General features: G+C 44.0%; 3 protein-coding genes across 3 annotated transcripts; all 3 read right to left on the bottom strand.

The window, feature by feature from the left end:
* Positions 1-1,293: 1,293 nt before the first annotated feature.
* LOC143013249 (dual specificity protein phosphatase 7-like) lies at positions 1,294-5,383 on the bottom strand. Its single transcript, XM_076166807.1, has 3 exons — positions 4,642-5,383; positions 3,588-4,016; positions 1,294-2,953 (listed from the first exon to the last, which is right to left on the bottom strand). Exons 1-3 carry the CDS (start codon positions 5,009-5,011, stop codon positions 2,643-2,645), a joined length of 1,110 nt encoding a protein of 369 aa, XP_076022922.1. The 5' UTR covers positions 5,012-5,383; the 3' UTR covers positions 1,294-2,642.
* A 2,696-nt stretch (positions 5,384-8,079) lies between these two features.
* LOC143013191 (5-aminolevulinate synthase, non-specific, mitochondrial-like) lies at positions 8,080-12,558 on the bottom strand. Its single transcript, XM_076166730.1, has 11 exons — positions 12,161-12,558; positions 11,090-11,271; positions 10,806-10,982; positions 10,617-10,715; positions 10,300-10,519; positions 10,028-10,212; positions 9,757-9,936; positions 9,165-9,329; positions 8,818-9,086; positions 8,556-8,718; positions 8,080-8,357 (listed from the first exon to the last, which is right to left on the bottom strand). The coding sequence occupies exons 2-11, from the start codon at positions 11,253-11,255 to the stop codon at positions 8,197-8,199; spliced, it is 1,785 nt and encodes a 594-aa protein (XP_076022845.1). The 5' UTR covers positions 11,256-11,271; positions 12,161-12,558; the 3' UTR covers positions 8,080-8,196.
* Positions 12,559-12,699: 141 nt separating this feature from the next.
* On the bottom strand, positions 12,700-17,671 carry spo11 (SPO11 initiator of meiotic double stranded breaks). Its single transcript, XM_076166808.1, has 13 exons — positions 17,507-17,671; positions 16,981-17,094; positions 16,207-16,295; positions 15,717-15,783; positions 15,462-15,570; positions 15,244-15,330; positions 15,001-15,037; positions 14,810-14,919; positions 14,568-14,667; positions 14,153-14,190; positions 13,688-13,764; positions 13,181-13,292; positions 12,700-12,876 (listed from the first exon to the last, which is right to left on the bottom strand). Exons 1-13 carry the CDS (start codon positions 17,605-17,607, stop codon positions 12,757-12,759), a joined length of 1,161 nt encoding a protein of 386 aa, XP_076022923.1. The 5' UTR covers positions 17,608-17,671; the 3' UTR covers positions 12,700-12,756.
* Between the last annotated feature and the right edge of the window lie 6,128 nt (positions 17,672-23,799).

The raw sequence follows: 23,799 nt of genomic DNA, 5'->3' as shown, positions 1-23,799 counted from the left end.
TATTGCGGTATGGAGATTCCACTATGCAGATGTGTACCATGCAGGTGTGTCATGGCTAGATGAGACCTCAGTGATTAATGGTTTTCACTCCCGCTGTGCCCTGGCTTGTGAGCTTGTGTCTATCATGCAGGGCTCCTCTGGCCGGAGCTGCTGCAGGTATGTGTTGCCTCTGCAGGTATACGTTGCCTCTGCCTACGCGGAGTTATCTTTCACACCTAATCACAGGTTTTCCCTGTAGGCATGTGGCTCGCCAGGTTCAGTCATGCTGGCCAACCCATCAGTCAACAGCTTTTATTATCATGACTGCGAGGCGTTGCTAAGCAAGTCCCTTCATGTGGCTGTGCTGCCGCTGAGGATTTGAGTTTAAACCAGCAACAATGTTCACTCATCACAGCTCCCAGGAAGAATTTCATAATTTAGCAACCTTGAGAATAAATCTGAACTAACCAAAACCAGGCATTCAGATACTAAGATGTGTACCTTTATAAAGAATTCACATATTTCATTCAAGCTGCAGGTTATTGATTGGCTGAGCAGACCGGAGAGTTAGGAGCGACCACTCTCTGGAAACTCAAATATCGTGTTCAGTGCTGCATTAACCCATTTCGACTCAGCCTAAAAGCCCAAATGGTTTGCGTTTAGCATCATTTTTCCTCAGCTAAAATAATATCATGAAAATTGCAAAACCACAATAGATAAATTACGCAATTACCGTGTTCGCTTTTATAAACGACAGCATGATTATGAAGACAGGGAACTCTCATTTCCTCTTTTTCCCCCCCAACAACAGACTGCAATAATAACCTTACAGAATATTGGACTTAAGTTGATAGATAACCAACAAAATGACACAAACTGAGGCTAAAATGCTTGTTTTGTCACCCTGCAGTTGAACTTTATCAAGTATATGCCAGAGTTCCTGAGAGTTTTTGTATCTGTAGTGGTGGACAGTATGTGCTGTGTCATATTCCTCTTCCTCTGACTGCTGTGTGTGTGTGTGTGTGTGTGTGTGTGTGTGTGTGTGTTTGTGTGTGTGTGTGTGTGTGTGTTACTGACAGATCTGGCCCTGTCACTTGCCTTTGTGTCAAAAAGCCCGCGAGAGACAGGAAACGCCAAACCACACCTAGAGCCTCGGGGCCGCACAGCACGCCATTCAAACGTGTGTGTTCAGTTTGATTGGGCAATAAAGCAACTCTGCACTTTGTTGACTCAACCACAAAACTACTTTCATTTTGTCTTAGAACATAAACCGATTCTCTTGGGAGTCAAGCCAAAAATGACACAAGACGAAAGTTGTTCAAGTAAAAATATACAATATATTTGTTGTATAAACTTATACAGAATGTCTTGGACATTTAGTTTTACATATACTATACATCAGGGTCAGAATAGGGTCACCTTCATGTCCTTCATGATTTTGAGAAAATGCCCCCGTAACAACTAGAATTTATGTACATCTTTACAAACAATACAGCCCTTGGATGCATTTAAGAGGCTATGACGAGATACAGATGCTTTGTATAAAAATCCCTGAAAATGTCTCAGTGAGGTAAGAACACATTAGTCGAACTCATTTCCTTTCATTCTCTGTCGTGCGTTAAACTCACTCAATTGTTCTGAGATTTCCTCGGCAACAGAGAAAACAGCTAATTACACACCAGGTTTCCCTTCACGTCATTATGCCACAGAGAGAGAGAGAGAGTAGCTGCAGGCTGAAGACTGTCATGGTAAAAAATAAGGTAAAGGTCCTTTTCTTATACACTGTTCTTACACATTCGTTCAAGCGTGGTGAAGCCAATCCTATATACTAAACCCTCTACCTGGTAACTGTTAAATCTCATGTTAAGGTCAGACAAATACCAGGAAACACAACACAAGTTTACAATGTCCTCCATCGATCAATACATACAAATAATGCAGTTATGATTAAAAGAAGGTACAGGAGCTTTCTAATAGGTTTTAACTTTGAAAATTTTCAAGGATGGCTGCTCGATCATGCAGTGTGGACACTGTGTTATCCATTTAAAGACATCAGTGAAGGTATGTTGAGTAAAAAACGGTTAAGGATGCTTCCTGTGGTCACAATGTTGTGCTGCAAGAGAGCGACAAACAAGGAAGTTGTGAGAGAGCATCAACAAAGTAGAAACTGAAGAGTAATTCGAGGCCTGATCACTGTCACGGTAGAGAAGCTTATTTCCCCCAGCTAAAGTACCATTTTAGCATCTCAGATTGGTCCCCAGAAAACATTCCGATTGGCCAAAGTCTTCTTTAAGACCACAAAGGTAAGAACCATAACTGATACAAGTAAGTTCAAGCCCATAAACATCCACTTTACACCTGATGAATAACAAATAACGATCCTGCGTTTAATAGAAAAGTTAGGAAATGGCCCCACATGGTCGTTCATTAATCCCATGTGCTGTACGTGGATAGCAGAAGTCATCCTTGAGTTAGACGTTAAGGCTGTGGACATTACATCTGGAGTGTGTTCATGAAGAGATCTATCGCAGCGCCTTTAAGTGCAGAAATACTGTAATTGAGCTGTCTGAGTAGACTGGCATGGCATTGGACAGGCTTAGGACAACCCCAGAAACACAACAGGACCTATTGGACTCACAACAAATTGTGAGTCCAATAGGTCCTCATGTTGACTCCAGCGTGTCCAGCTGGAATACATTGTGATTGGTCGGCGTTGTGAAGAAGAGCTGCTCCCCGTTGGTGGCGCGGTTGTCACAGGGACTGTGTAACCCCAGCGTCCTTTCAAAGTCCAAGAGTTGACCCATGAAGTTAAAGTTGGGGGAAATGTTGGACTTCTTTCTCTTGACAAAGTCATAAGCGTCGTTGAGCGAGAGGTTGAGTCTCTGCATCAGGTAGGCGACGGTCACTGTGACCGAGCGACTGATACCGGCCAGGCAGTGGACCAGGATGCCGCACTGCTTAGAGCGTGCCTCATCTGTGAGAAGACAGAATGAGTAAGGACAAACACATGGAAGGACACCAAAAGAAATCTATTTTAAGTATGTTTAGACTCACACTCAGTTGCTGACTCACATATAAGAATGTTACCCTGCTGCTGGCACAATCATGGACAACTGCCATCTAACATTGTGTTTTAGAGCCAACAGACAGTTTAACTTGTGACCCTGTAATCAAACAACAACCTCAGAGAGGAAATCATGCTTCCGTCCTCGTTCTACATCTAAACTAGCACGCCACCGTGTTACCAACAAACACGTCAAAACACCTGCGGTTTTCTGTCACAGTACGAGACTGTGAATCAAAAGTATTACACATTGTGCTGTTGGCGCTGTGCGAAAGTCGCCAACTGTGCTGTTGCCATGGTTCAAAGAATTGTTACTGCTACAGTCCCTACATGTGGTTACTGAGCTGCATTTCCTCTGCTGTAGCTCTACGCCACAGCTCTGGTATAGGATCCAACTCATTTGACAGTGTAAACAATTAAATACTGACACCACTCACCTCTCTACCAACACACAACAATTTGCCAAAGGCTATTGGAAAATTACAAATAAGATAATCCTGTCATAATCTTGGTGTTTGTGGCGTTCTTATTGTGACTTACTCACCTATAAATGAAATGGCCTCTGGAAAGAACTGCGACAGGTTCTGGCTCCAGTGGTCTGAGATGGGGATCTGTTTGTACCTGAAATGGCCGTCGTGTTCAAACATGTTGGGCAGATTAGGTGTGACGTTAAGGATGTATTTGATGTTGTACTGGCCCAGGATGTCCAGGTTAGTGGAGTCTTTGGCACAGCCCAGGTAAAGGTAGGGGATGATCTGGACAGGGAAGGGGGGCTGGTTGCTGGGGACAGGGCTCTCCTCGGACTCTGTGGCGCTGCTCGGTTCTCGGTCCGATTCCCCGTCGGAACAGTCTGAGCTGATTCTGAGATTTCCAAAACCGATGACGGAGAGAGGAGGAGAGGAGCTGGGACATGAGCTGTCCAGGAGAGTCTCACAGTGCTCTGGATACTCTGTGTGGAACTTCACAAACCCACCTGGACAGGAGCCAAAACACAATATTGTAAAATTATACACAACTTACACATCTTACATAAAATCTGCCTCAAAATCTTAAGTAATAAGGTGAACTTGAGGTTATTTGGCCTTGAAGGAAGCTGAAGAAATTTCGGTTCCCTAAACGCAGCACTCATGAGGCGCGTGCCTGCTCCTGCTGGAGCAAAACACGGCGCAGCCATTTTGGAATTTTAATTGAGAATCTCTGTGACTCACAACACTCAAACTTCAGAATAAAACCCACACAAACCACATTACAGAATCGATTTGAACACAAAAAGCTGTTAAATTTAGCTGGAAAAATCCCTTCACACCATTTCTAAAGTTTCAAAACTACATTATTAAAGACGTATCGTAAAAAAAAAAATAAGGAAAAAAAAGAGTAGAACGTGCTTTAGAGCGTCTGGAGTAGTTTATTAGGATGCTAAACTGTCAATACTACAAAGAAATGATGACATAAGATTTTTGAAAATAACCGCGACTACAAAAGAAAACCAGAAAGTTTCTAGCGAAGTTTTCTGTAAACTCTCAGACTCGGCACTGCTCTTATTTGACATTATATTTCAAAACGTCTGGACTTTTTATCTCTCCAGCACAGCTCCTCACCCTGCAGGTAACACGCCTGACAGCCGTCCTCCCACAACTTCTGGAGCAGAAGCCCCAAAACCGAGGCAGGAGCGCCGCTGTCCTGCCACTCCACGGTGCTCTCGTCGTACAGGACCACCGTGTCCGTCGTGCAGCGCCGGATGAACTTCTCTTTGTCCTCGTGGTTGGAGATGATGGTCCGGATGGGTATGTTGCCCTTCTTGAACCTGCGGAGCATCAGCCCCGGGATGGCCAGGTTCATGGCGGTCTCGATGTGGGATGACTCGTAAAGCTCATGTGAGCGGCAGTCGAGCAGGAGCAGAGAAGCGCCTCCGGACTCCAACTCCGCTTGCAGCCATTCCACGCTTTTGCTCGGCGTCACATTAGTCATGTCGGACTCGGTATCATAGTAGCCTTAACGCGTGAACGCAAACACCGACAACATGGTCATCGCTACCCGACGCGTAAACTAAACATCCCGCGGTGGGAAAGAGCCGCGCTGGTAAATGTTAAACGTTGCCCTGCCGGTGCGCGGCGGCGCGTCTGCCGGAGCGTAAACACTTCCCCTCTTCCCCCTTCTCCGGTTCCATCAGTGGGTCTGACCCGCGGCGGCAGCGATCACACTTTGATTACCGAGACACAACTTGAATTTAACGCGTTTTCTTCACTCTTTCCTCCAACTTCGGGTCCTTCACACTGTGGCTGGCTGGTTCCTCCATACACACTCTCGGTTTGACCATTCCGATGCAGGCATGGGAGGCTTTTTTTTCTCTCTCTCTCTCACTTGACTCAAGAGGGAGGAGGAGTTTATTGCTTATAATTTAAAGCCGTAGCAGAAATATTAAAACTTTTGCACCAACCGACCTCAGGGAAACGCATTTGTCATTCATCCTAACAACTGTGTAGGTTTTACTCTCGATTCTATAGAGTTTGGGATCCTAGGAGTTGTTGTGCAGTGTCTCTACACAATAGTAACCTTGGTACCAGCCTTGTGTTACTTGAAAACACTCCTATAATATGTCTGTAATGTCGGATTGGAGGGTTTCTGTTGTGTCTGTGTTACAACCTGAGGAATCTTCTATTGATATTTCTATAGTGTCTCTGAATAGACTCAACGTTGTTCAGGCTATTTGAGAAGCTTTTAGAATATCACATAAAAACCCACAAACCTACAGGTAAACACTGCATAACAATAGTCTTTATTTCTGATTATTGGGTTTTTTTCACTTCAAGCTTTTTTATTTGAAAGGACTTGGGGAAGAGAGGAGCACACTTCAGCTCAATCAGAATGAATGGTGGTTCTCTATCAGCATGTTATCACTGTAACAGATGTGACACACCCTGTGAAAGTGCTCTTTTCCTCACTTCTCATTTTATTTCTGAAGTGTTTTAAGGAAGTGGGTATTTGTCCTGTTTGACACCCTGTGTTACACTGCCATCACGCTGCAAACATTCCTTAACATGTACTGGGTATCTTTCACCCTGGATCCACTGCTTGTGTCTAAGAGAATAGTGAATGAAGAGGAATGAGAGAGAGAGGTGGGAGGGAGAGAGAGAGAGATGCGTGCAGTGGGAATCCAGCCATGAAGCTCATCTGTCTGCACACGTGAGTGGGGGAGGCACAGCTGTGCAGAGCATCAGGATTAACATAGAGGAAGGAATAGAGCTAAACACACCACCACACACGCTCCTTCAACCATAAATACTGTAGATCACATGTATAAAAACAAAAGCACACATAACCACATCACTACAGTGTACCAACATTACAGCACCTGCCCGCCTCCTTCATAATGAGAAACGAGTTTGAGAACCAGCACACACACCCACACACACGCGCACAGATGCTGTTCCAGCAGAACTCTCCAGAGGTGTGGAGCCTGACCTCAGACTTTTCCGATAATGAACTGAGCAGACTGCATCCAAAAAGACAATGATGGATGAGGGAAATAATGTCCAAAAAACAATACACACAGCTATATTTACAGCCAGCAGCCATTATCACTGAGTATACTGTACATACACACATAAGGAGAACTGAGGACTGAGTTTTGAATGAAGGGAAATCTTGTTTTGGTTCACTAACATGATAGAGTGTGTTAATCTCAATAAGAATTTGAAATTATTTAGGGCTATTTGTCAGTTGTTTACATTTTTAAACCTCATTAGTGAGTGTTTGGAGTGATTCTCCCTCATTAGAGCTGATATAGGCCAACACACAATCAATCAAATCTATTGACCCCAAATAAATGATACAAATGAAGTTACTCTCAATAGAAATACAATAATCATCGCATGCTGGACTTGCATGAGCTTGGCGGTCACCTGACTGACAGACCACCCCTCCCACACACATTCATACTCACATACACACACACTTCTGTTACATAACATGCTCTGAACGTGATGGCTCATGGTTATTCTCCCAGAAAAAAATGTCTTTGATTTGCAGAATCCCCGCTTTTTGCGTGTCAAGAGCTGTTCACAGGGCTTCAACACGTATACCTCATACACACACACACACACACACACACACAGACACACTCCTGTCATGTGCAGGTGCAGTGTGTGAATGTGAAGCACACAGAGATGAGACGGATGGGAGGAGAGCTCATTTTTCATTGATGTTTCACAGCATGAGGCCTCCTTATTGGAATAATTTGAGGGAAGCATGGCTACAGGAGGAACATATATATGAAGAGTTAAAGATTTTAAATACAAAACAGGTCACGTTTATTCAGATTGATGGCACATAAAGCAGAGAGATCATTTAAAATTCTCTCTGTACTGAACTGCACTCACTTTGTCAGGTACATGGAGGATGATTGGCTTCATTTGCTACAGCCAGTGTGGTCTCAGTGTTATCTGGATGGGAAACACAATATCCTGCTCTGTATCAATTCCATCTAGTGGTTCATCACGGAAGCTGCTGCACCGGCAATGAGTCATCTCAAAGGGGTGGGGGAGGTAGAAGCTGCACAGCTGCAAAACAGGAGTCCCAGCCCGCCCCCATGTGGTGAAACCAGGAATGGCACCATATGCTCTCCATGAATGAGTGAATGAGCAGAAAATTACCGATCCTCATGTAAGCTGATTATGAACACGAACAGCCATGCTTGATACATCACTCTTAGGCTAATTCAGCACGTTCTTAAGCAAGGCTGCAGGTTTTGCTCCTTTATGTGATGTGCTTTTAACATTATGGCAGATCTATGTTAATCTAAATGCAAATGAACAGATCTATCATCCAGTATGTTACAACTGTATTCAATTATACACTCAGGTATGAGGGTGAGCATTGATTTGAACCGAGCCATACCAGATGTGGCTGCTTGAAATATAATACTGTTTATATGTGACTGAACTGGAGTCTGATTCAGCAATATGGTTACTGTTAAGTTGATGTGGCAACATATAAAGCAAGCCAATACAACCACATACATATAAATGTTTCAGAGACATTTATTATGCTTACAGACCATTCCTTACAATGTGATACATTCAATTCAAATACAATAAATAGCATACGGACATATCTGACTGGTGAGTGGGAGTTGTTGGTATTTTTAGCTGATATCAAGCCACTGCTGATATCATGTGACTGAGGTCTGTGAAGTAAGACTGCTTCCGCTCACTCATCAGCTCGAAGTGGAGAGGCTGCTGGCAGAAGTTACACTCCACTGAGGAGTGCGGCCTCAGCTTCAAACCCACTTCCTTCCATGTCTTCACCAGCTGGTCTGTGGAGATGAAGATGGCAAAAAGAGGAAACGATGCAAGTTAGACACAAGATACTGCTTATCTTACATATTTTTGTGACAAATGAGGTTAATTGGGAGTGATGTAGAGTTTCAGTAGACACCCACAAACATACACTATATCCACAGTTTGAGTTTGATCTTTGGATGTGTTGGACATTTTGTTTCAGGTGGACATACCAACAAAGTAGCTCATCATCTGGGGAGTGTGATGTGGGGTAGGAGCAAGGCGTAGCAGCTCCTCTCCTTTAGCCACGGTGGGATAGTTGATGGCCTGGACGTAGATGTTGTAACGGGACATCATGATGTCACAGACCTCTGTGTTCTTCTCTGCATCTGCCACCTGCCCACAAACACACCATAAATCAGATCTCCAGTCACATTTGTCACAAACTGTTACAGCCATGGTTGTGTTCATCCTTAGCTCTGCAAACTTTCTTACCCGGACTGGAATGATGTGGCTTGGGCAGTGGACCAGTGGAAGGCCCGAGTCCATCACCATCTGACGGAGAAGCTGGACACTCCTCTGATGTTTCCTCCTGAGAATCTGGCCTTCATTACTTTTCAGAATCTTAATGGATTCCTTTGCTCCTGCCAGCAGCATGGGGGGCAGAGATGTGGTGAAGATAAAGCCTGCAGCATAGGAGCGCACTGTGTCCACTAGGGTCCTCGTGCTGGCAATGTAGCCACCCACACAACCAAACGCCTTGCCTGGAAACGATCAACAAGTTAAAAACAAGCATATGTGACTTATTAGGACACTGTCAAAACACTGGAGGCTCTTCTTACCAAGGGTACCAGAGATGATATCCATCTTGTGCATGACTCTGTCCCTGTCTCCAATCCCTCCTCCTCTGGGCCCATACAAGCCCACAGCATGGACTTCATCCACAAACGTTATAGCACCAAATTTGTGAGCAACATCACACATCTCTTCTAGCGGGCACACAGCTCCTGTAGTGAGGAAGAACAGCACTCATTAGACTATTTTGGATCAGTAACATACAGTACAACTTGAAAAGAGATACTGTTTATCTATTCTGGGTGTGTGAAGTGTAGTATGTGTAATGGTTTAGTTCCAACACTGGCACTTCCTCCTACGAACTATTGGTTAAGTGTCAACTATGAGACATTGCTTCATTACATTGCTTTATCTTTTGGTTTTGTTTGAAGATGTTGTGGTTTATTGTCTATGCAGTAATACATGCAACAGTTTTTGTTCAATCGAGCCAATGAAGCAATTACAGTAAATGCTATAAAATGTGGATGTACTCTCTCTCTTTTATAAGAAACACACAGAAATGATTAAGAACTGTGGCTGATGAGCTGAATAGAGATCAGAGTAGGTCAAATCCTTCTTGTAAGAAGCTTGAGGCTTTACCATCCATGGAATGCACCGTCTCAAAGGCAACGATCTTTGGAGTGGAGGGGTCAGATTTCTCAAGCAGCTCTTGTAGGTGGCTGACATCATTGTGACGAAAGATAAACTTCTTGACTCCACTGGTTCTTATACCCTGGATCATTGAGGCGTGATTACCAGCATCGGAGTAAATTTCGCAACCTGGAGAAGCAAGCAAATAAAGTTAACTATTTATCTCCTGGGTCACACGTTGTCACACGTCATGTGTCTGCGTGTGTGTACTTTGCTGTACCTGGTAGCATTTTTGCCAGTGTAAATAATGTGGAGTCATTAGCTACAAAGCAGGAAGTGAACAGCAGTGCTGCATCCTTGTCGTGGAGGTCGGCTATCTCGTCTTCCAATTCCACGTGGAATTTGCTGGTCCCTGAAATGTTCCGTGTTCCTCCTGCACCTGCACCGTGCTTTCTCAAAGTCTCCCTTGAAGAAAAGAAACACAGGTTAGTAAACAAGTTAGAAATCATTTGCCTCCAATGAAACAACGTTCATTTCTCATGATCTACTCACATGATGGCCTGGGTGACTTTGGGGTGACGGCTCATGCCAAGGTAGTCATTGCTGCACCACACAGACACATCCTTTCTCACATGCAGAGACTCTGAGTAGACACTTGCCATGGGGAAGGACGAGGCAGAGCGGTTCACCGTCTTAAACACCCTGTAAGTGTGATCCTTCCTCTTGGCCTCAATCTTCTTTTCAAAAAAGTTGTCATACTGGAAGGTGACGACTGATGGAAGAAAGGGAGCAGATTTACAAAACTTCTGCAATGATGAAGACATCCCTCTGCCAAGGCTGGTAAGTCCAGCGGATTCTGTATTTCTTACCTCCAGGAATGTTATCCTGCAGTAAATGAGACACATCAGGAGCGCTGGTGTTGTCTTCTTTGATGAGATCCACCACAGACGAATCTACATCCATTTTCTCTGATCAAAAAAAACAGTGCATTGTTAGCTACCTCATAGCTTAAACACTTATGGTGATATAACTGCAAGTGTAACGGAGGCTTTGCTTACTTGTGCATAAAGAGTGCATCTTCATGACGTCCTCTTGCAGTTCCATGCTAGCCTCCTTTACTACAAGGCTGTTTTTCTGCACCAGCTCTGCAGCCAGAAACGGGCATTTGAAGCCCACTGCTCGGCCAGCAGGTGGCATAGGGTGGCCTGAGGACACACTGACTGGGCGCTTTGGACCTACACAGCACACAGGATGAAATGTCTTGTAAAAATTCAAATGTAACATTCATTATATTGTTATAGTTAATAATCATGTGCCAATGTAATTCCCCTTTAACACAAACCATTGTGAGCAAAGGCTGTCAGAGTCCTGGCTTGAGATCTGGAGGCCAGGTCCCTCAACACAGGGCACTTCTGGGCATAGCTCACCAGCGATGACTTCCCAGCCAGCTGCAGGAAAACACTGGGTGTGACGGTCAAGAAAGGGCAGCAGTGGCGAAATGTGTCCATGTGTGGTACTGTTGATCTACATGGGGGGAAAAGGCAACATTAGGGAGGAAGAGTTGTTAAAAGAACAGGCAAGATTGTGAGGTTATTTATTAATTATTAATTTATCTCAAAATCCTGAGGTAAAACCACTACAGGTGAATCTGAATCACTATCAATTGACTTTGATTCATACACCATATGATATAGCCAATTTGAATGAAAGGAACATAACATTTCTATTACAGGCTGCAGCTCTACAATATACAAAAGCATTAAGATTTAAGATCACCGTGACACAGAAATCTACCACAAACTATAAATGCAAATGTTCTCTAAACACCAATAGCAGCAAACTAACATTTTTTACCTGAATGCCTCCCATTCCACTTTGGTGGAAAAGAAAAATGCCTTGCGGAACATGCCAGACGCACACTAATCCATCCACAGTGAGTATGAGACACTATTTTCACTCACTTGTGTTTGCAGTCAGCTGTGTGTGACAAGTCAAGGAGGCAGGGCACATAAGGATCCTTTCCACTATGTAGGGTCTTAGCCAAGGAGAGGAGCTACCTTGACTCTTATTCAAGTGAACCAAAAATACTCAACAACCTTCACCCTCACCACCATGTATCACAGAATAGAGGGCTTAGTTTCCACTGACATGGAGGAGACACAGAAGTCCCTTGCATGGTCAGTACTTTGTAGAAATTAATGGCTCTGAGGTAGCCGACCTCGTGAGGAAGGTCGGTAGTTCAACACAATCCTCATAGATCAACCACTCACAACTTGAATTTGTAACAATGAAGGGAGACGTGATTTAAAACTGATTTGTGCTGGATTTTAAAAGGTATTGCATCTGAAAAAACACAACAGCATTCACACAGTGCATGAATGAACGATTTACATCTTTACAAATGTGAACCTACCTGGTCGATCCTCTCTGAATTTGAAAAATCGGGCTTACAATACTTTCTATAGTAGGAACTCCAGCCGGCGATTTCCAAGCGTTACAACACAGTGATGACGTAGCTGCAGCGCGTTTCGCAACCTAAAGGCTACCAGGCACGTGATGTAATCTCCGACTATTCAAGTAGAAACCTTCTATTAGTGTAGTTTCCTACAATGCGTTCGTGGTTTAAGCAAACACCAATCGTGGTAACTAGTGAGAGTTGGTGTTTAGTGTTTTAATTGCTCCCCTCTAATAAAGTTAAGCACGCGGTCGACCAATACTGAAATTATTTAACAATGTCTCCATCTGCTGGAGGAAATGCGTCACAACACACAAGGACGCTCAGTCGTATTTTCCATTCAATATCATCCAAACAATCCTCGCCTTGTACACGATCAAATATGACAAAAACTCGTTCAGAAAACAGAAGTCTCTATCAAATCCGAACACATTAACAAAACAAAAAACAACATTCAGGTTGTTCTGACGAAGTCTGGCAAGAAATTGTACATGTGGTTTTTGTGACCAGTTTTGCCAGTTTACTGCTCCTTCCACTAGATGGCAGCATTGCGCTCATATCCAGCCCCCATAGCGTATCTTATTGGGCAGGTAGATGCTGGTGAGGAAATCAGGGGCTATGGCTGCCAGGGACTGTATCTCTGCCTTAACCTTAGAGTGCTGCATCAGTTCCATCTGCAACAAGAGCAAACATGCAGAGACGTGCATGAGGAAGACCTGCAAACAATTGTTCATCATCAGGGGTTTATCTCCAACAGCCGCTGAAATCAGGCAAACCTCAAAGAAAAAGAAAACACTACAGAGGAAAGGGTTAGGGGTGGACAATATGGACAAAATGAGGAGTGCGATAACTCTCATAGCATTACGTTGACATTTGTTGTTATGTCTCACTTTGAGAAATATGTTGTCATCTTCTGAAGACTAATTGAACACAAACACTTTAAATCTTCCCCTCATTCTTCCACTTGTTGTTTTTTACCTCTCTCTGCCAGTCGGGCTGGCTGCTTATGTATGGTCTTTTGAGGAGGCTGTTGAGCTTTCTTTCATCTGTCTTGGTGAGAGGGACGAGGGCATCCTCAGGCACCCTCAACCTGAAAATGGAGAGCTCATCTTATTACACACAAGACGTTAAATATCCTGTAAATCACAGTCAGCATTGGGCAGTTGAGTTGACGTGTGCTTCCTCTCATTTTGACCACACTCACTCTGCAGAGTTGTATTATGTAGTATATTTAGGGGGAAACTTAGGAAGAGAAATCACACAGACTACAATTAAACTTATGTTAAAAGCCCTTTTTGGCCTAAAATTGTTCTATGGAACATATACTTAAAACTCAATATCCTCTCTGAAGCAGTTCCTTTAGAGAGAAAAAAAAGTGACAGCGACAGCAACAGAAACCAAAACAAACAACCTAAATGTCCCCAGAATATAATCCCAATTAGAGACAGGAGGAGGAAGTAGGAAGTAGGGAATGCGAGTCCAAACCTCTGGAGGTCAGAGGGGAGGAGGCCTAGCCACATAACACTAGGGACGGTCAGACTCTGGGCCTCAAATGACATGGCCTGTGGAAAAACCCATTCACACACACACACACACACACACACACACAGGCACACACACAGACCCAGTTACACACACCAAGTACAACTCGTGTAAACACAGAGATAATCAGCACTGTATGGGCATAAAGTGGCTATGACCATCACGTTTAAACAAAAAGATGATTATACAAACATCACAGAAAGCCACACAGTCATTGCCATCCAATCACTCAATATTTTCACTCCATACCATGTCAGTTCAAATACACTGAGATGGATAATTGGTCTGTTGTGTTTGATTTTTTTTGACTTAAAGAGGGGCATAATTACATATTGCTGGCACAGAGACACTGAACAGGCCACACTGGGTAATACACAGTACGGGAATAACGGGCATGGCAGGACTCACCACTGATCCGTACTTGTAAATGCACATGATCTCAATGCCTGGGAAAATCAGGGGGAGAGACAGAGACATGTTGCAATCACCACCATACCAGAGCAATTACCCTGCGAGATGTGTAACAGAGCTTAGAACAAAGTAAAGCATTACATATGTGTCTCGCCATGCAACGGGAGAGGGAGAGGTATGGAAACAGAACGATCCCGGCTGGACGAGATCACGCCAGCGGAAATGATCGCCAGACTAACCGCCGTGACAAATCAGTCAGGTGCTAACATCTGCTGACTTAGTGGGACACGCGATCCTGTTTTCGAGTGTGGAGATGAAACGGAAGGGAACGTGGTGCAAATGTGAGGAGATGCAGGACGTATGGGAGCGCCGTGACACATTGTTTGCACTCAGGGAGATGACGATGATGTACCGTGAGGGTCGGCATCCACCAGAGCGAAGATGGGGATGTGCAGTGTGTCCCAGAGCTTTCTCACCATCAACCTGCTGTTCACATCTGGGATGCCTTTACCCTGATCCAGACAGACAGACACAGACACACACACAGACACACGCACAGACACACACGGCAGCTTTTAATTATTCACAATGGATGACATCATGAAAACAATATAATCAAGACCATTAAAAATACCGAACAAGTGGTGAACCCACTGTGATCATGATGCAAGGATGAAGCTTCCTGCAGAGGTCATCATCCAGCAGCCTCTGGAACGTCGCATCCTTCTCCACAATCAGGACACATTTGGCAGATGATACAATATCTGTTTATGGTCAAGGAGCAGCTTCCTCACCACAGGGACAGAGATACATACACACACACATGAAGGTACGGCAACGGATACTTTTAATCCCAGCGATATTCGATGAAACTGCAACACCCTAACAGAAGACGAAAGAAAACACGGTCAACTGTTGCTCTAGAAATTCTACAATAATCTCCACGTCTGGCTCAGTCTCTTGATGACATGAGGTGTAAAATTGTTTGCTTGTGTTTGATTGAATGTGTCTTCTCAGTTCTAAGCTTTACAGAGATGCTGCCCTTTTTTTAATGCTTGAGTTACAATACGTGGTTTTCTGAAGCTTACAGCAGGGCTGAAGCGGCAGTCAACCCTTGTGCCATCCTCCTCCAGGTAACTCAGATCACCTGAGATTAATCCCTTGGATGTGGCCAACTGGTGACAAAAACACACAAGTGAATGCAACACAACCATATAAGGGACACAACAGTAAAACACGACCGATCCACATTTTTCCTGGAATGTTTTAATGTCTGAAGTATCTAAGATCACATACATGTACGTACCACATGAAGTGATCTTCGAGGAACCTTCAGCATGCAGGAGATATCATCCACTATACTATCAACGCTTCTCTGGGATCCAAACAGTATTGTATCGTTGTAATAAATGTCCCTGTGAAAGCAACACAAAAACCTCCATCTAAATAATTTCAACATCTGCTTTTCTTTTGAATCAAACTGAAATGAGTTGCTCGGTACCAAAGGTGAGGGTTATCTTGCTTTGTTAGACATTTGAAATGTGTATTGATGTGAAACAACCTCTTTGTAGCATATGAGTTGCTCTGCACGAGTTTGTAGATGACAGAGAGAATCTTGACAATTTGTGCTATAAATAAGGAAGAAAGCAGAGGATAATGTGTGAGAACCATTTTCTCCTGGCTGGCCATTCAGTATTATACTATATCACAATAAATCCTTTTATTCGACTTGCAAAGGGCGATTGCAGAGAAAGAAACTATGTAGATTCTGTTCCGCATTAGGAAATCCATGAGGTAAACTGATCCTTAAGAGCCGGCCCTCAACACGTTCTGTCTTTACCAATTTGTCACCTCAAACTAACTCTGACTTTAATGCCGTAGGAGCTGTTTATGCATATGTTCACAATGAATACAAATGAAAGCCACATGAAGTATAGCACAGCTGTAAAGGTTTTGAATGAATGGAATGCACGCTGTCAGGGAATGTAAAAGTTGTAGAGAAAGAAAAACTAGAAAATACAGGAAGAGCGGTGTGTGTGTGTTTTCCTCACCAAATTTAGTAACAGATGACGGACAGTCACTGCGAACGGTGGAGACAGAATTTCCAGAGCTCATTTGAAGTCCGATGGCACTGTCAAAACTGAAGTGGGAAGTTAAGAAAATGCAGAGAAGAAACCATTAAAAGACCATTACAGAAATCCAAACTGATTGTGTACATGCTTTATTCTGAAATCACTTCGTCTGACTGTAAATCTAAAACCCCAACACCCCTGAAGGCTACCTGAGCTAAAGCCTCTCCCTAACTTCTCCCTGAAATCTCTCTGCTCTCCATCTGTGGCGTTCTCACATTTAAAAAAAAAAAAGAGTGAAGCAGAATAGGAAGGTTTGATCTAAACAAGACCAGACAGTCTGCTTTGTTCTGTGCATTAAGTCTCTACAGCTTAGTCACATTAAAGACCTTAGAAAACCACCACGTGTGCGTGTGTGTGCCTGTGTGTGTGTGTGTATGCTGGTGTGTTTCAAATCCATTTCCGACTATCCTCTTTTAATTAAGTTGCAGGAAATTATTTCATCTTCAGGCCTTCATAATCAAAGCTGACGTTTCAAAGGTTGTATTTCCTCTTTCGAAACATCAAAATCAAGAATCTGAGCATCTTGTGTGGCCAACAAATACTTACGTCAGTCAATGTTTATTTATTTCTTTACACAACAGGACCGCCTGTGTTTAGCTGAAGGTCAGATGGCTTACATGGATCCCCCACAGTCGGTGTTGTAAAATGAAGCAAAGTGATTTCAGTCTTCAAGATGTGTAGAAACAAAGTTACCTGACATTGTTCCAGCTGGATCTGTTGGGCAGGACGAGGACAGGAGCTTCATCTTTGGACAGACTGGTCACTATTCCAAGGATGACACCTTCAATCCTGGTCAAAATCTCCCTGCTGGGAATAAGAAGGGGATGGAGTGTGAGGGAGAGAGTTGGATAATGCAGAAATTTGCCATGTTAGACTAAAGTTATAGGTTATAAGACTCAAACTTGAACAGATTATAGTTCCTCATAAGGATCCTTACTCCATATGTGCCACTTTTAATGAGGAATAGCCGAGTTGCACTGCAATAAATAGCTAATATAGATTGTAATATCTAGTAGAATAACCACTAAAAACTGTATATCCTTTACACCTATAAGGTTTAGTGGGTAAATAAAGTTATGAATCATTATTGTCATCACAAATAGAAATAGAAACAAACTGTAACACAAGTACAAGCCACTTCAATCAGCGGTGGCTTCTGTCCAGCTGTGTTGAGGCTGTAGCCATTAGCCACTTTAGCACAAACACAACGACAACCTACCTCCCGACTTCACTTTCAGCCGCACTGGCCTCGACTCTGTCCCAAAGTTGAGTCCGGAGCTTGTCAACTTCAGCAAACTGCTCAGGGAAACTAGACTCCATTGTTATTTACGGGCATTAAGTGGTGTTGATTGGATAAGCGTTGAGTTTTATGTGGAGCTCTCGGCTTTCTCCGCAGCTCTGAATGTGCCCTGAACGCCACAAACAAACCAAATATAACGGCTAATATAGGCTCTAATGGTACATTCAGCTGTTAAAGTAACCATCATAAATGTTTACTTTCTTGTTTTAGGCCTCAGAAGATCTTCGAAAAAAAAAAATATATATATGGCTCACTCACCAAACATACAAGCCCACATTTACATTTCAGGCTAAATGCAGTAATTTTTCAAAATATGTACATTAAACCATTTCATAAGGGCTTTAATCAATGCCACAATCAAGTGAGGTAAAACAAGATTTAACTAATGTACCACCATCTTTTCAAAGATTTGGTCACATTTGAATAAAACTATCTATTGTTGTGTTTCAGTGCAGATTATCACAGATGTGACCAAAGTCTTCGACCATAAAAAAATAAATGATTTCAACATCCACCTGACAAATGGTAGATTTAGTGTCCGTATCACTGCTTAAACACTGCTTAAGCTGGACAACTTGGATGTAAACCTATTACTGAAACTCCATGTGTGTGCTATATAATGTATACAGTACTTTTATCTTCATACAGATGCAGGCTAAATATATAACACGTTAACCACATACGTCATCAAAATGGCATCACATCATTGACCTTGTGTGTTTTACCATGAGCCTCTGTAGTCTGAGGGTGGAGTGGAGATGTAATCAGGATTGTGGTGAGCAGTGGTTGGGGAATCCCTGCAGCCAGAGCAATTAGGGTTTGGATATTGTTTGCACTGTCGATATGATTCACAGTGAATATTGATTGTGGTAAAGTGTACAGCCTCATGAGTACAGTTTGGTTAAACTCTCTCTCTCTCTCTCTCTCTGTGTGGCTGTAAATTACTCACTGTGTGTTGAAAATATTATCAAATCATCATTGTTGGCCTATTGTTTAATCACCCAGGTTAGCTTTTTTAATTAAACATGCAGCTATCATTTCATAAAAAAGAAGCCACCTGCCTTTTAGTCTTGTGAAATCCTATGGAGCCTGTTTTCATTATATGTCCAAAATTATTGATAGCCTGCACAGGCAGAGAGCAGCCAGGAAATTTGAAACGCCAAAAACAACCAGTCTGCTGCCTCCTAATGCCAAAGGTCAGTGCACGTTTACACATTTACAACGTCTATTAATAAGATCTGGGAATGTGTGTGGGCCAGTTAGCACCTCATTGGTGTAAGGTAGTAAGCCTGCTTCAGTGGTGTGTAGACACAATTCCCATTATCACTCTCTGTGTGACACTCAGTAATAAGACCCTTTACACATGCTTGCTGCTGCTTGTCCAAAGGTGTGTCTACTGTATGTGTTTTGTCTGTGTCTGTTTGCATGTGTGTGATGGCTGTGGTGGGGTGGGGGCGCTAAATGGCTGCAGTTAGAGCCCCACACAATCCAAATTATATTTGTCATCCATGTGGTAGTGATTTTTAATATAAAGTTGCTAGTGTGTGGCAAACACATGTATTAATCTCTGTGAGAGGCTATAAACCTTGATTCTTTGTAACATATGGTACACTGTTCAATGGCATTGGCACATTAAAATAACGATAAAAATTTTTGCCTTTATCCTTCATCATCAACCCGTCACTCTCTCTCGTTCCTGATCTCCCTCTCCCTCGCTTCTTTCTTTTGGATTTCTCTTTCATCTGGCACTCTTGTCACTTTAATCTTAACAACAGAGAAATCTGCTTAGATTCTATAACTATTAGGTCATCCAGAGTCCCCACCTTCAAGAATTGCTGGCAGGCATGCTGTGTGTGTTTGTGGAGGCACTGCGGTCTTTCAGTGTGAAGGCCTGTTCAGAGTGTGTGGGAGCCAGGATCTAAAGAGAATAGGTCTGTGCCCCTGCCCTGACCCTGAATATTTCCTAATGTGCAGCTTTACCAAAGGTCCTGCTTTCCCTTGAGCGGCTTTGACAAGCTGCTTCCGTAGCAATGGCTCTTAATTTCTAAGTAATTGCTATCTCTAAATGATGAGGAACAACCCTTCACTGAAGCTGAAAAAAAAATCATAATATGTGAAAGGCCACAGGTTGCAGGGGTCCTTTTTCTTCTCTTCCAGAAAGGCTGAGACCCCTGCTGTTTCTTTGGCCCAGGAGAGATTTGTGTCGAGTGTGAGGCCCTAACCTGAGGAGACAGAGTGCAACGAGTCATGTGCTTGTCTTGGGATGTGTTTGTACTGGGCAAGAGGGGGGAAACATGGGGAAGCAGAGAGGGTAGAGGGGGCTGCAGGGTCAGAGGAAAGAGAAGGGGGGCACCCGCTGCAGGTGAGGGGGATTAGTTGCAGCTAGAGGCCCAAAGAAACTAAATACAGATCTGTCAGCCTAATCCTCACAAATAGAAAACAGAGCTGCCCTCCCTTCACAATCCACATAGTTCAGCACATCCACCTCCCGCTTCTCTGCCCCCCGTTTTCTACCTCAGGCTCTCCCGCTCCTCTGTTTCTCATCAGCTTTTGGCCTGGGCCAGTCTGGCTACGCCGCCTCCTCTCTAATGGCTCCTCAAACCAGCATCCCTTAAAGAGGAGTTGACTGATCACCCAGGGTCCTCTCTGATTGACAGATGAACACAGTCTTACAGAGTGATGAGAGCAAGAGTCAAAGCAGCAAGGTCTCCCACTACAGAGACAAGAATCTAAATGGGACCTCTGCGTAGAGCTGGCCAGACCTTTATCAGGCCCTAACACCTCAGTAATGGATGGTGATAAGTATGCGGCCCGCTGAGGAGACCAGCTCAGTGTCAAGCTTGAACTCTGTGCCGATGACACAAGTGACACAGTGCTTGAGTGATAATATCCTGCAAAGGATAAGCCTGACTCAGCCAGGCATTATGGGAAGCTTAAGTAAAATGGTATCTATGACTGTCAGCAACACCAACTATAACTGATGGGTCTGGCTGGACTGCTGAGAGCTATGAATCAGATCCAAGCGAGGAGTCGCGTGCAGGGCCATATCCGGCTGCAGGCAGGCCCAGGAGTGAGAGGACATGCAGGATACAGGCGAAAATAGGAAAGGAGTGATAGACAAGGACAGTGCAAGGTGCAGCATGTAACTAAAATCATCATCTGTTATTTACTAGCAGTGCAGAGGTACAGCAATACTCAAATCCCTCCCAAGCCACAGGGCGAATGCTCCGATGAGAATAAGGCCAAAATTCAGCCTAAAAATAACACAAGGGATCGGAAAAAAAGTCTTTCACTTCACAATGGAAGTTTAAGGGAGTGTCATTTTCAGTTCTGTCTGCTGATGTGTTCCATTTCATTAGAGAAATTTCTTAGACCTTGTGTCATTTGTGTCGAATGTAAAGTCCCATTATGTAATCAACTTGTGACTGTAGTTCTTAGAAAATTGTAGTGGAGAAAAAGTGCAAAATCTCTGAGGTGTAGAAGAGGGGAAAATATGGAAATACTCAAGTTTAGTCCATGTGCCTGAAACATGTACTCCAGCACAGTCCTTCAATACTCACTTAGCTTCCAAATGTGAGCACCAGAAATCGGCGCATAAGCCTTGAACATGAATCCTTTCCCATGGCTTGGGGCAATAATGCCAAGCGGCTTGTGGAAAATCTATATGTGATGTATTTAGGGAACCATTTTCTAAGCGGTTTTGTGCTCACCCCTTCTTTTTGTTCTGTCTGTTTCACAGCTGTGTCTCATATGTTCATGAGGCCCCTGGACGTGTGATACACCAGAAGGGGAACATTTGCAATAGCTCAGCTCCACCTGGTTAGGCTGTTTTAACAGGCCGCTGGCTTGTGCGGCGCGCACAGCGGGGCTCCACCAAAAAACGTAGACGAGGGCAGATGGGGCAAGAGCGCGGGGGAGAGGAAAAAAATGTGCCCCTGCCCTCTCCTGTCCTTGCTCCCTGACCCCGCACTGCTTCATTTGAGGGTCAGTTTACCCTGAAGAAGGTTTTACTGTATCGTCGGCGAGCTCGCTTGGCCCGAAACCCCCTACCGACTCTCATCCGCCTTCCTGCATCCACAAGCCTTCAAAGGAGCGCTGCCTGCTGCTCTCCGAGGCAACCCATGAAATAAATATTAATCTGACCTCTGACCGCATGCTTTGAGCTCCTAAATAGAGATAACTAGACAGATGGAAAGAGCACTCGCTCCGACCATGAAAAAGGGAAAAAAAGGAGAGGAAAGTCTCACATGGGAATGGAGGGTGTGAGTTTTTCTCGTGTTTGTGAGCATATGAGAGGGTTTCCAGCAGTGCGGCACTGCACTGATGTGTGGTCGTCTTCGGGGCTTGGTGTCGTGCTCCAACCTGTAGTAAGTGGGAGGTGTGTATCTGGTAAGACTGACTTAGATCGTAGTGGGAGGTGGGTGCGTGTTTGTGTGTGTGTGTGTGTGTGTGTGTGTGTGTGTGTGTGTGTGCTCCAAATGCTCTGGGCTGAAGGATTAGTTTAAGCCGAACTGACTTTTAAAGTAAACTGTGCAGGAGGAGGCAGTTCATTGTGTTTCGCTCTGCCTGTTTTTATTGACCCTGATTGGTTTGGTGATGTTAAGATCTTATGAGTGTATTTGTCTATGTTGAGCTTGTGTGTGATCACTGATGAGTGTGTCCTTGTACCATAGTCAGAGATTTACAGATTTACAAGTCGTCATACTTCTGTACTCGATTGCTCCACACTCACTGGCAGATGTGTTCAGGCGTTTTGGTGGCCAGGAAGACATTATTGCAACAATCGATTTCACTGGCTTATTGGCCATGTGCAATGGTGTGTGTGTTTGTGTGTGTGTGTGTGTGTGTGTGTTCTCTAGAGAGTCTACAGTATATTTGCAGCTGCTTGTTTTTGGGGAGAATATTGATGAGATAACTGAGTGAAAATGTGTGTAGTGTTTTATGTGTTAAGGTGAAAAAGAGACACACTTTTTCAGAGGTACTAGATGCAGACGGAAGGTTCAAACACTGTTTGTTTTGCTTTAGTTCTCCCAGTCAAAGGCCCCTCAGTGCAGCTCACACTGCCTGGCCTCAGTCTGTGCCCACTGTTTACTGTGACTGTCACCAGGCCCATGGAGGCCCACATAAAGGGGGGTCTGTTCCCATTGTCCTGTCCAGGATTGTCGACCCCTCTCTGAGCATTCTGGAGGAGCACCGGGGCTTCGGCCTAACAAGTCCCACAGCAACAGGCATGAGACTGAGAGAGGGAGAGGGAGAGAGAGAGAGAGTGAGGCACAGGGAGAGGAAGATGTATAGTTATAACTGAAACCAAGACCCTTTCAAGTCTTCTGTCGGAAACTGCTGTAATGTAAACACCTGCGGCCATTAGCTGATTCTATCTGAGGCACCGGATAGCAATGTTTATATGTTTCAGGCTACTGCTGAAAGACCATTTAAAAGCAATAGAGAATTGGTTAGATATACAGAATGAGTAGTGGCAGGCGGCGCAAGCTTTCATGCTCTCAGCCTCATTGTACCGTCATTGGATAAAGAGAAGTGGAACTCCTTTGAAGACAACAACAATCACATTAAACGTACAGGAAGGCGAGCTAAGCGTTAATGACCCTGAGACATGCTCTGCCTTCCACTGTTTGCAATCATGTCAGCCTCCCTGTCTATGGGGCTGAAGTCTAATTGTATTGTCGTAAAATCACCTGCCAAGCTGTAGATCCAAAAACATTGAAACCCCTGTCTCTCTCTCTCTCTGCCAGTTAAACGGCTTTAGAGGCTCTCCTTAGATGAAGCGGTCATCCCTGGTGTAAGGGCCGTCTGAAATCCCTCCGCCTGTGTCAGCGAGAGCACAGCGCACGAGAAGGTCAGGAGCGTTCCATTAAAGTGTGGTGTTTAAGAGGTGCTGGGGCCAGGGGGGCAGATGGAGGGATGAAGCAGCTGCCAAACATCTGCACCGCCTTCCCAGTCTGTTCTCTGTCTGTGCACCGCTGCCTTTTGTCACAAACATCCTGCTTAGAGGATGTGGATGTGAGGCTGGGTTGCTGTAAGAATGCACACGCACTACATGGATATCTTCTTCTACCTTCTAACAAAGGAAAAAAAAGAAATGGAATCCGATGACCAACTATAAGTTTGGCGGTATGATTCACTGCATTTCTGAGCGTGCACCTGCACTATTCTGTGGCATTACAATGGCATGCTGTAACCTTTCCCCCATTCGT

Source organism: Genypterus blacodes, unplaced genomic scaffold, assembly GCF_046128005.1.
Source record: "Genypterus blacodes isolate CSIRO-AG114 ecotype Tasmania unplaced genomic scaffold, CSIRO-AGI_Gbla_v1 ptg000156l_1, whole genome shotgun sequence".
Taxonomy (NCBI): Eukaryota; Metazoa; Chordata; class Actinopteri; order Ophidiiformes; family Ophidiidae; genus Genypterus; species Genypterus blacodes.
The sequence above is the reverse complement of the archived record's forward strand: the minus strand, read 5'-3'. Positions and strand labels throughout refer to the sequence as shown.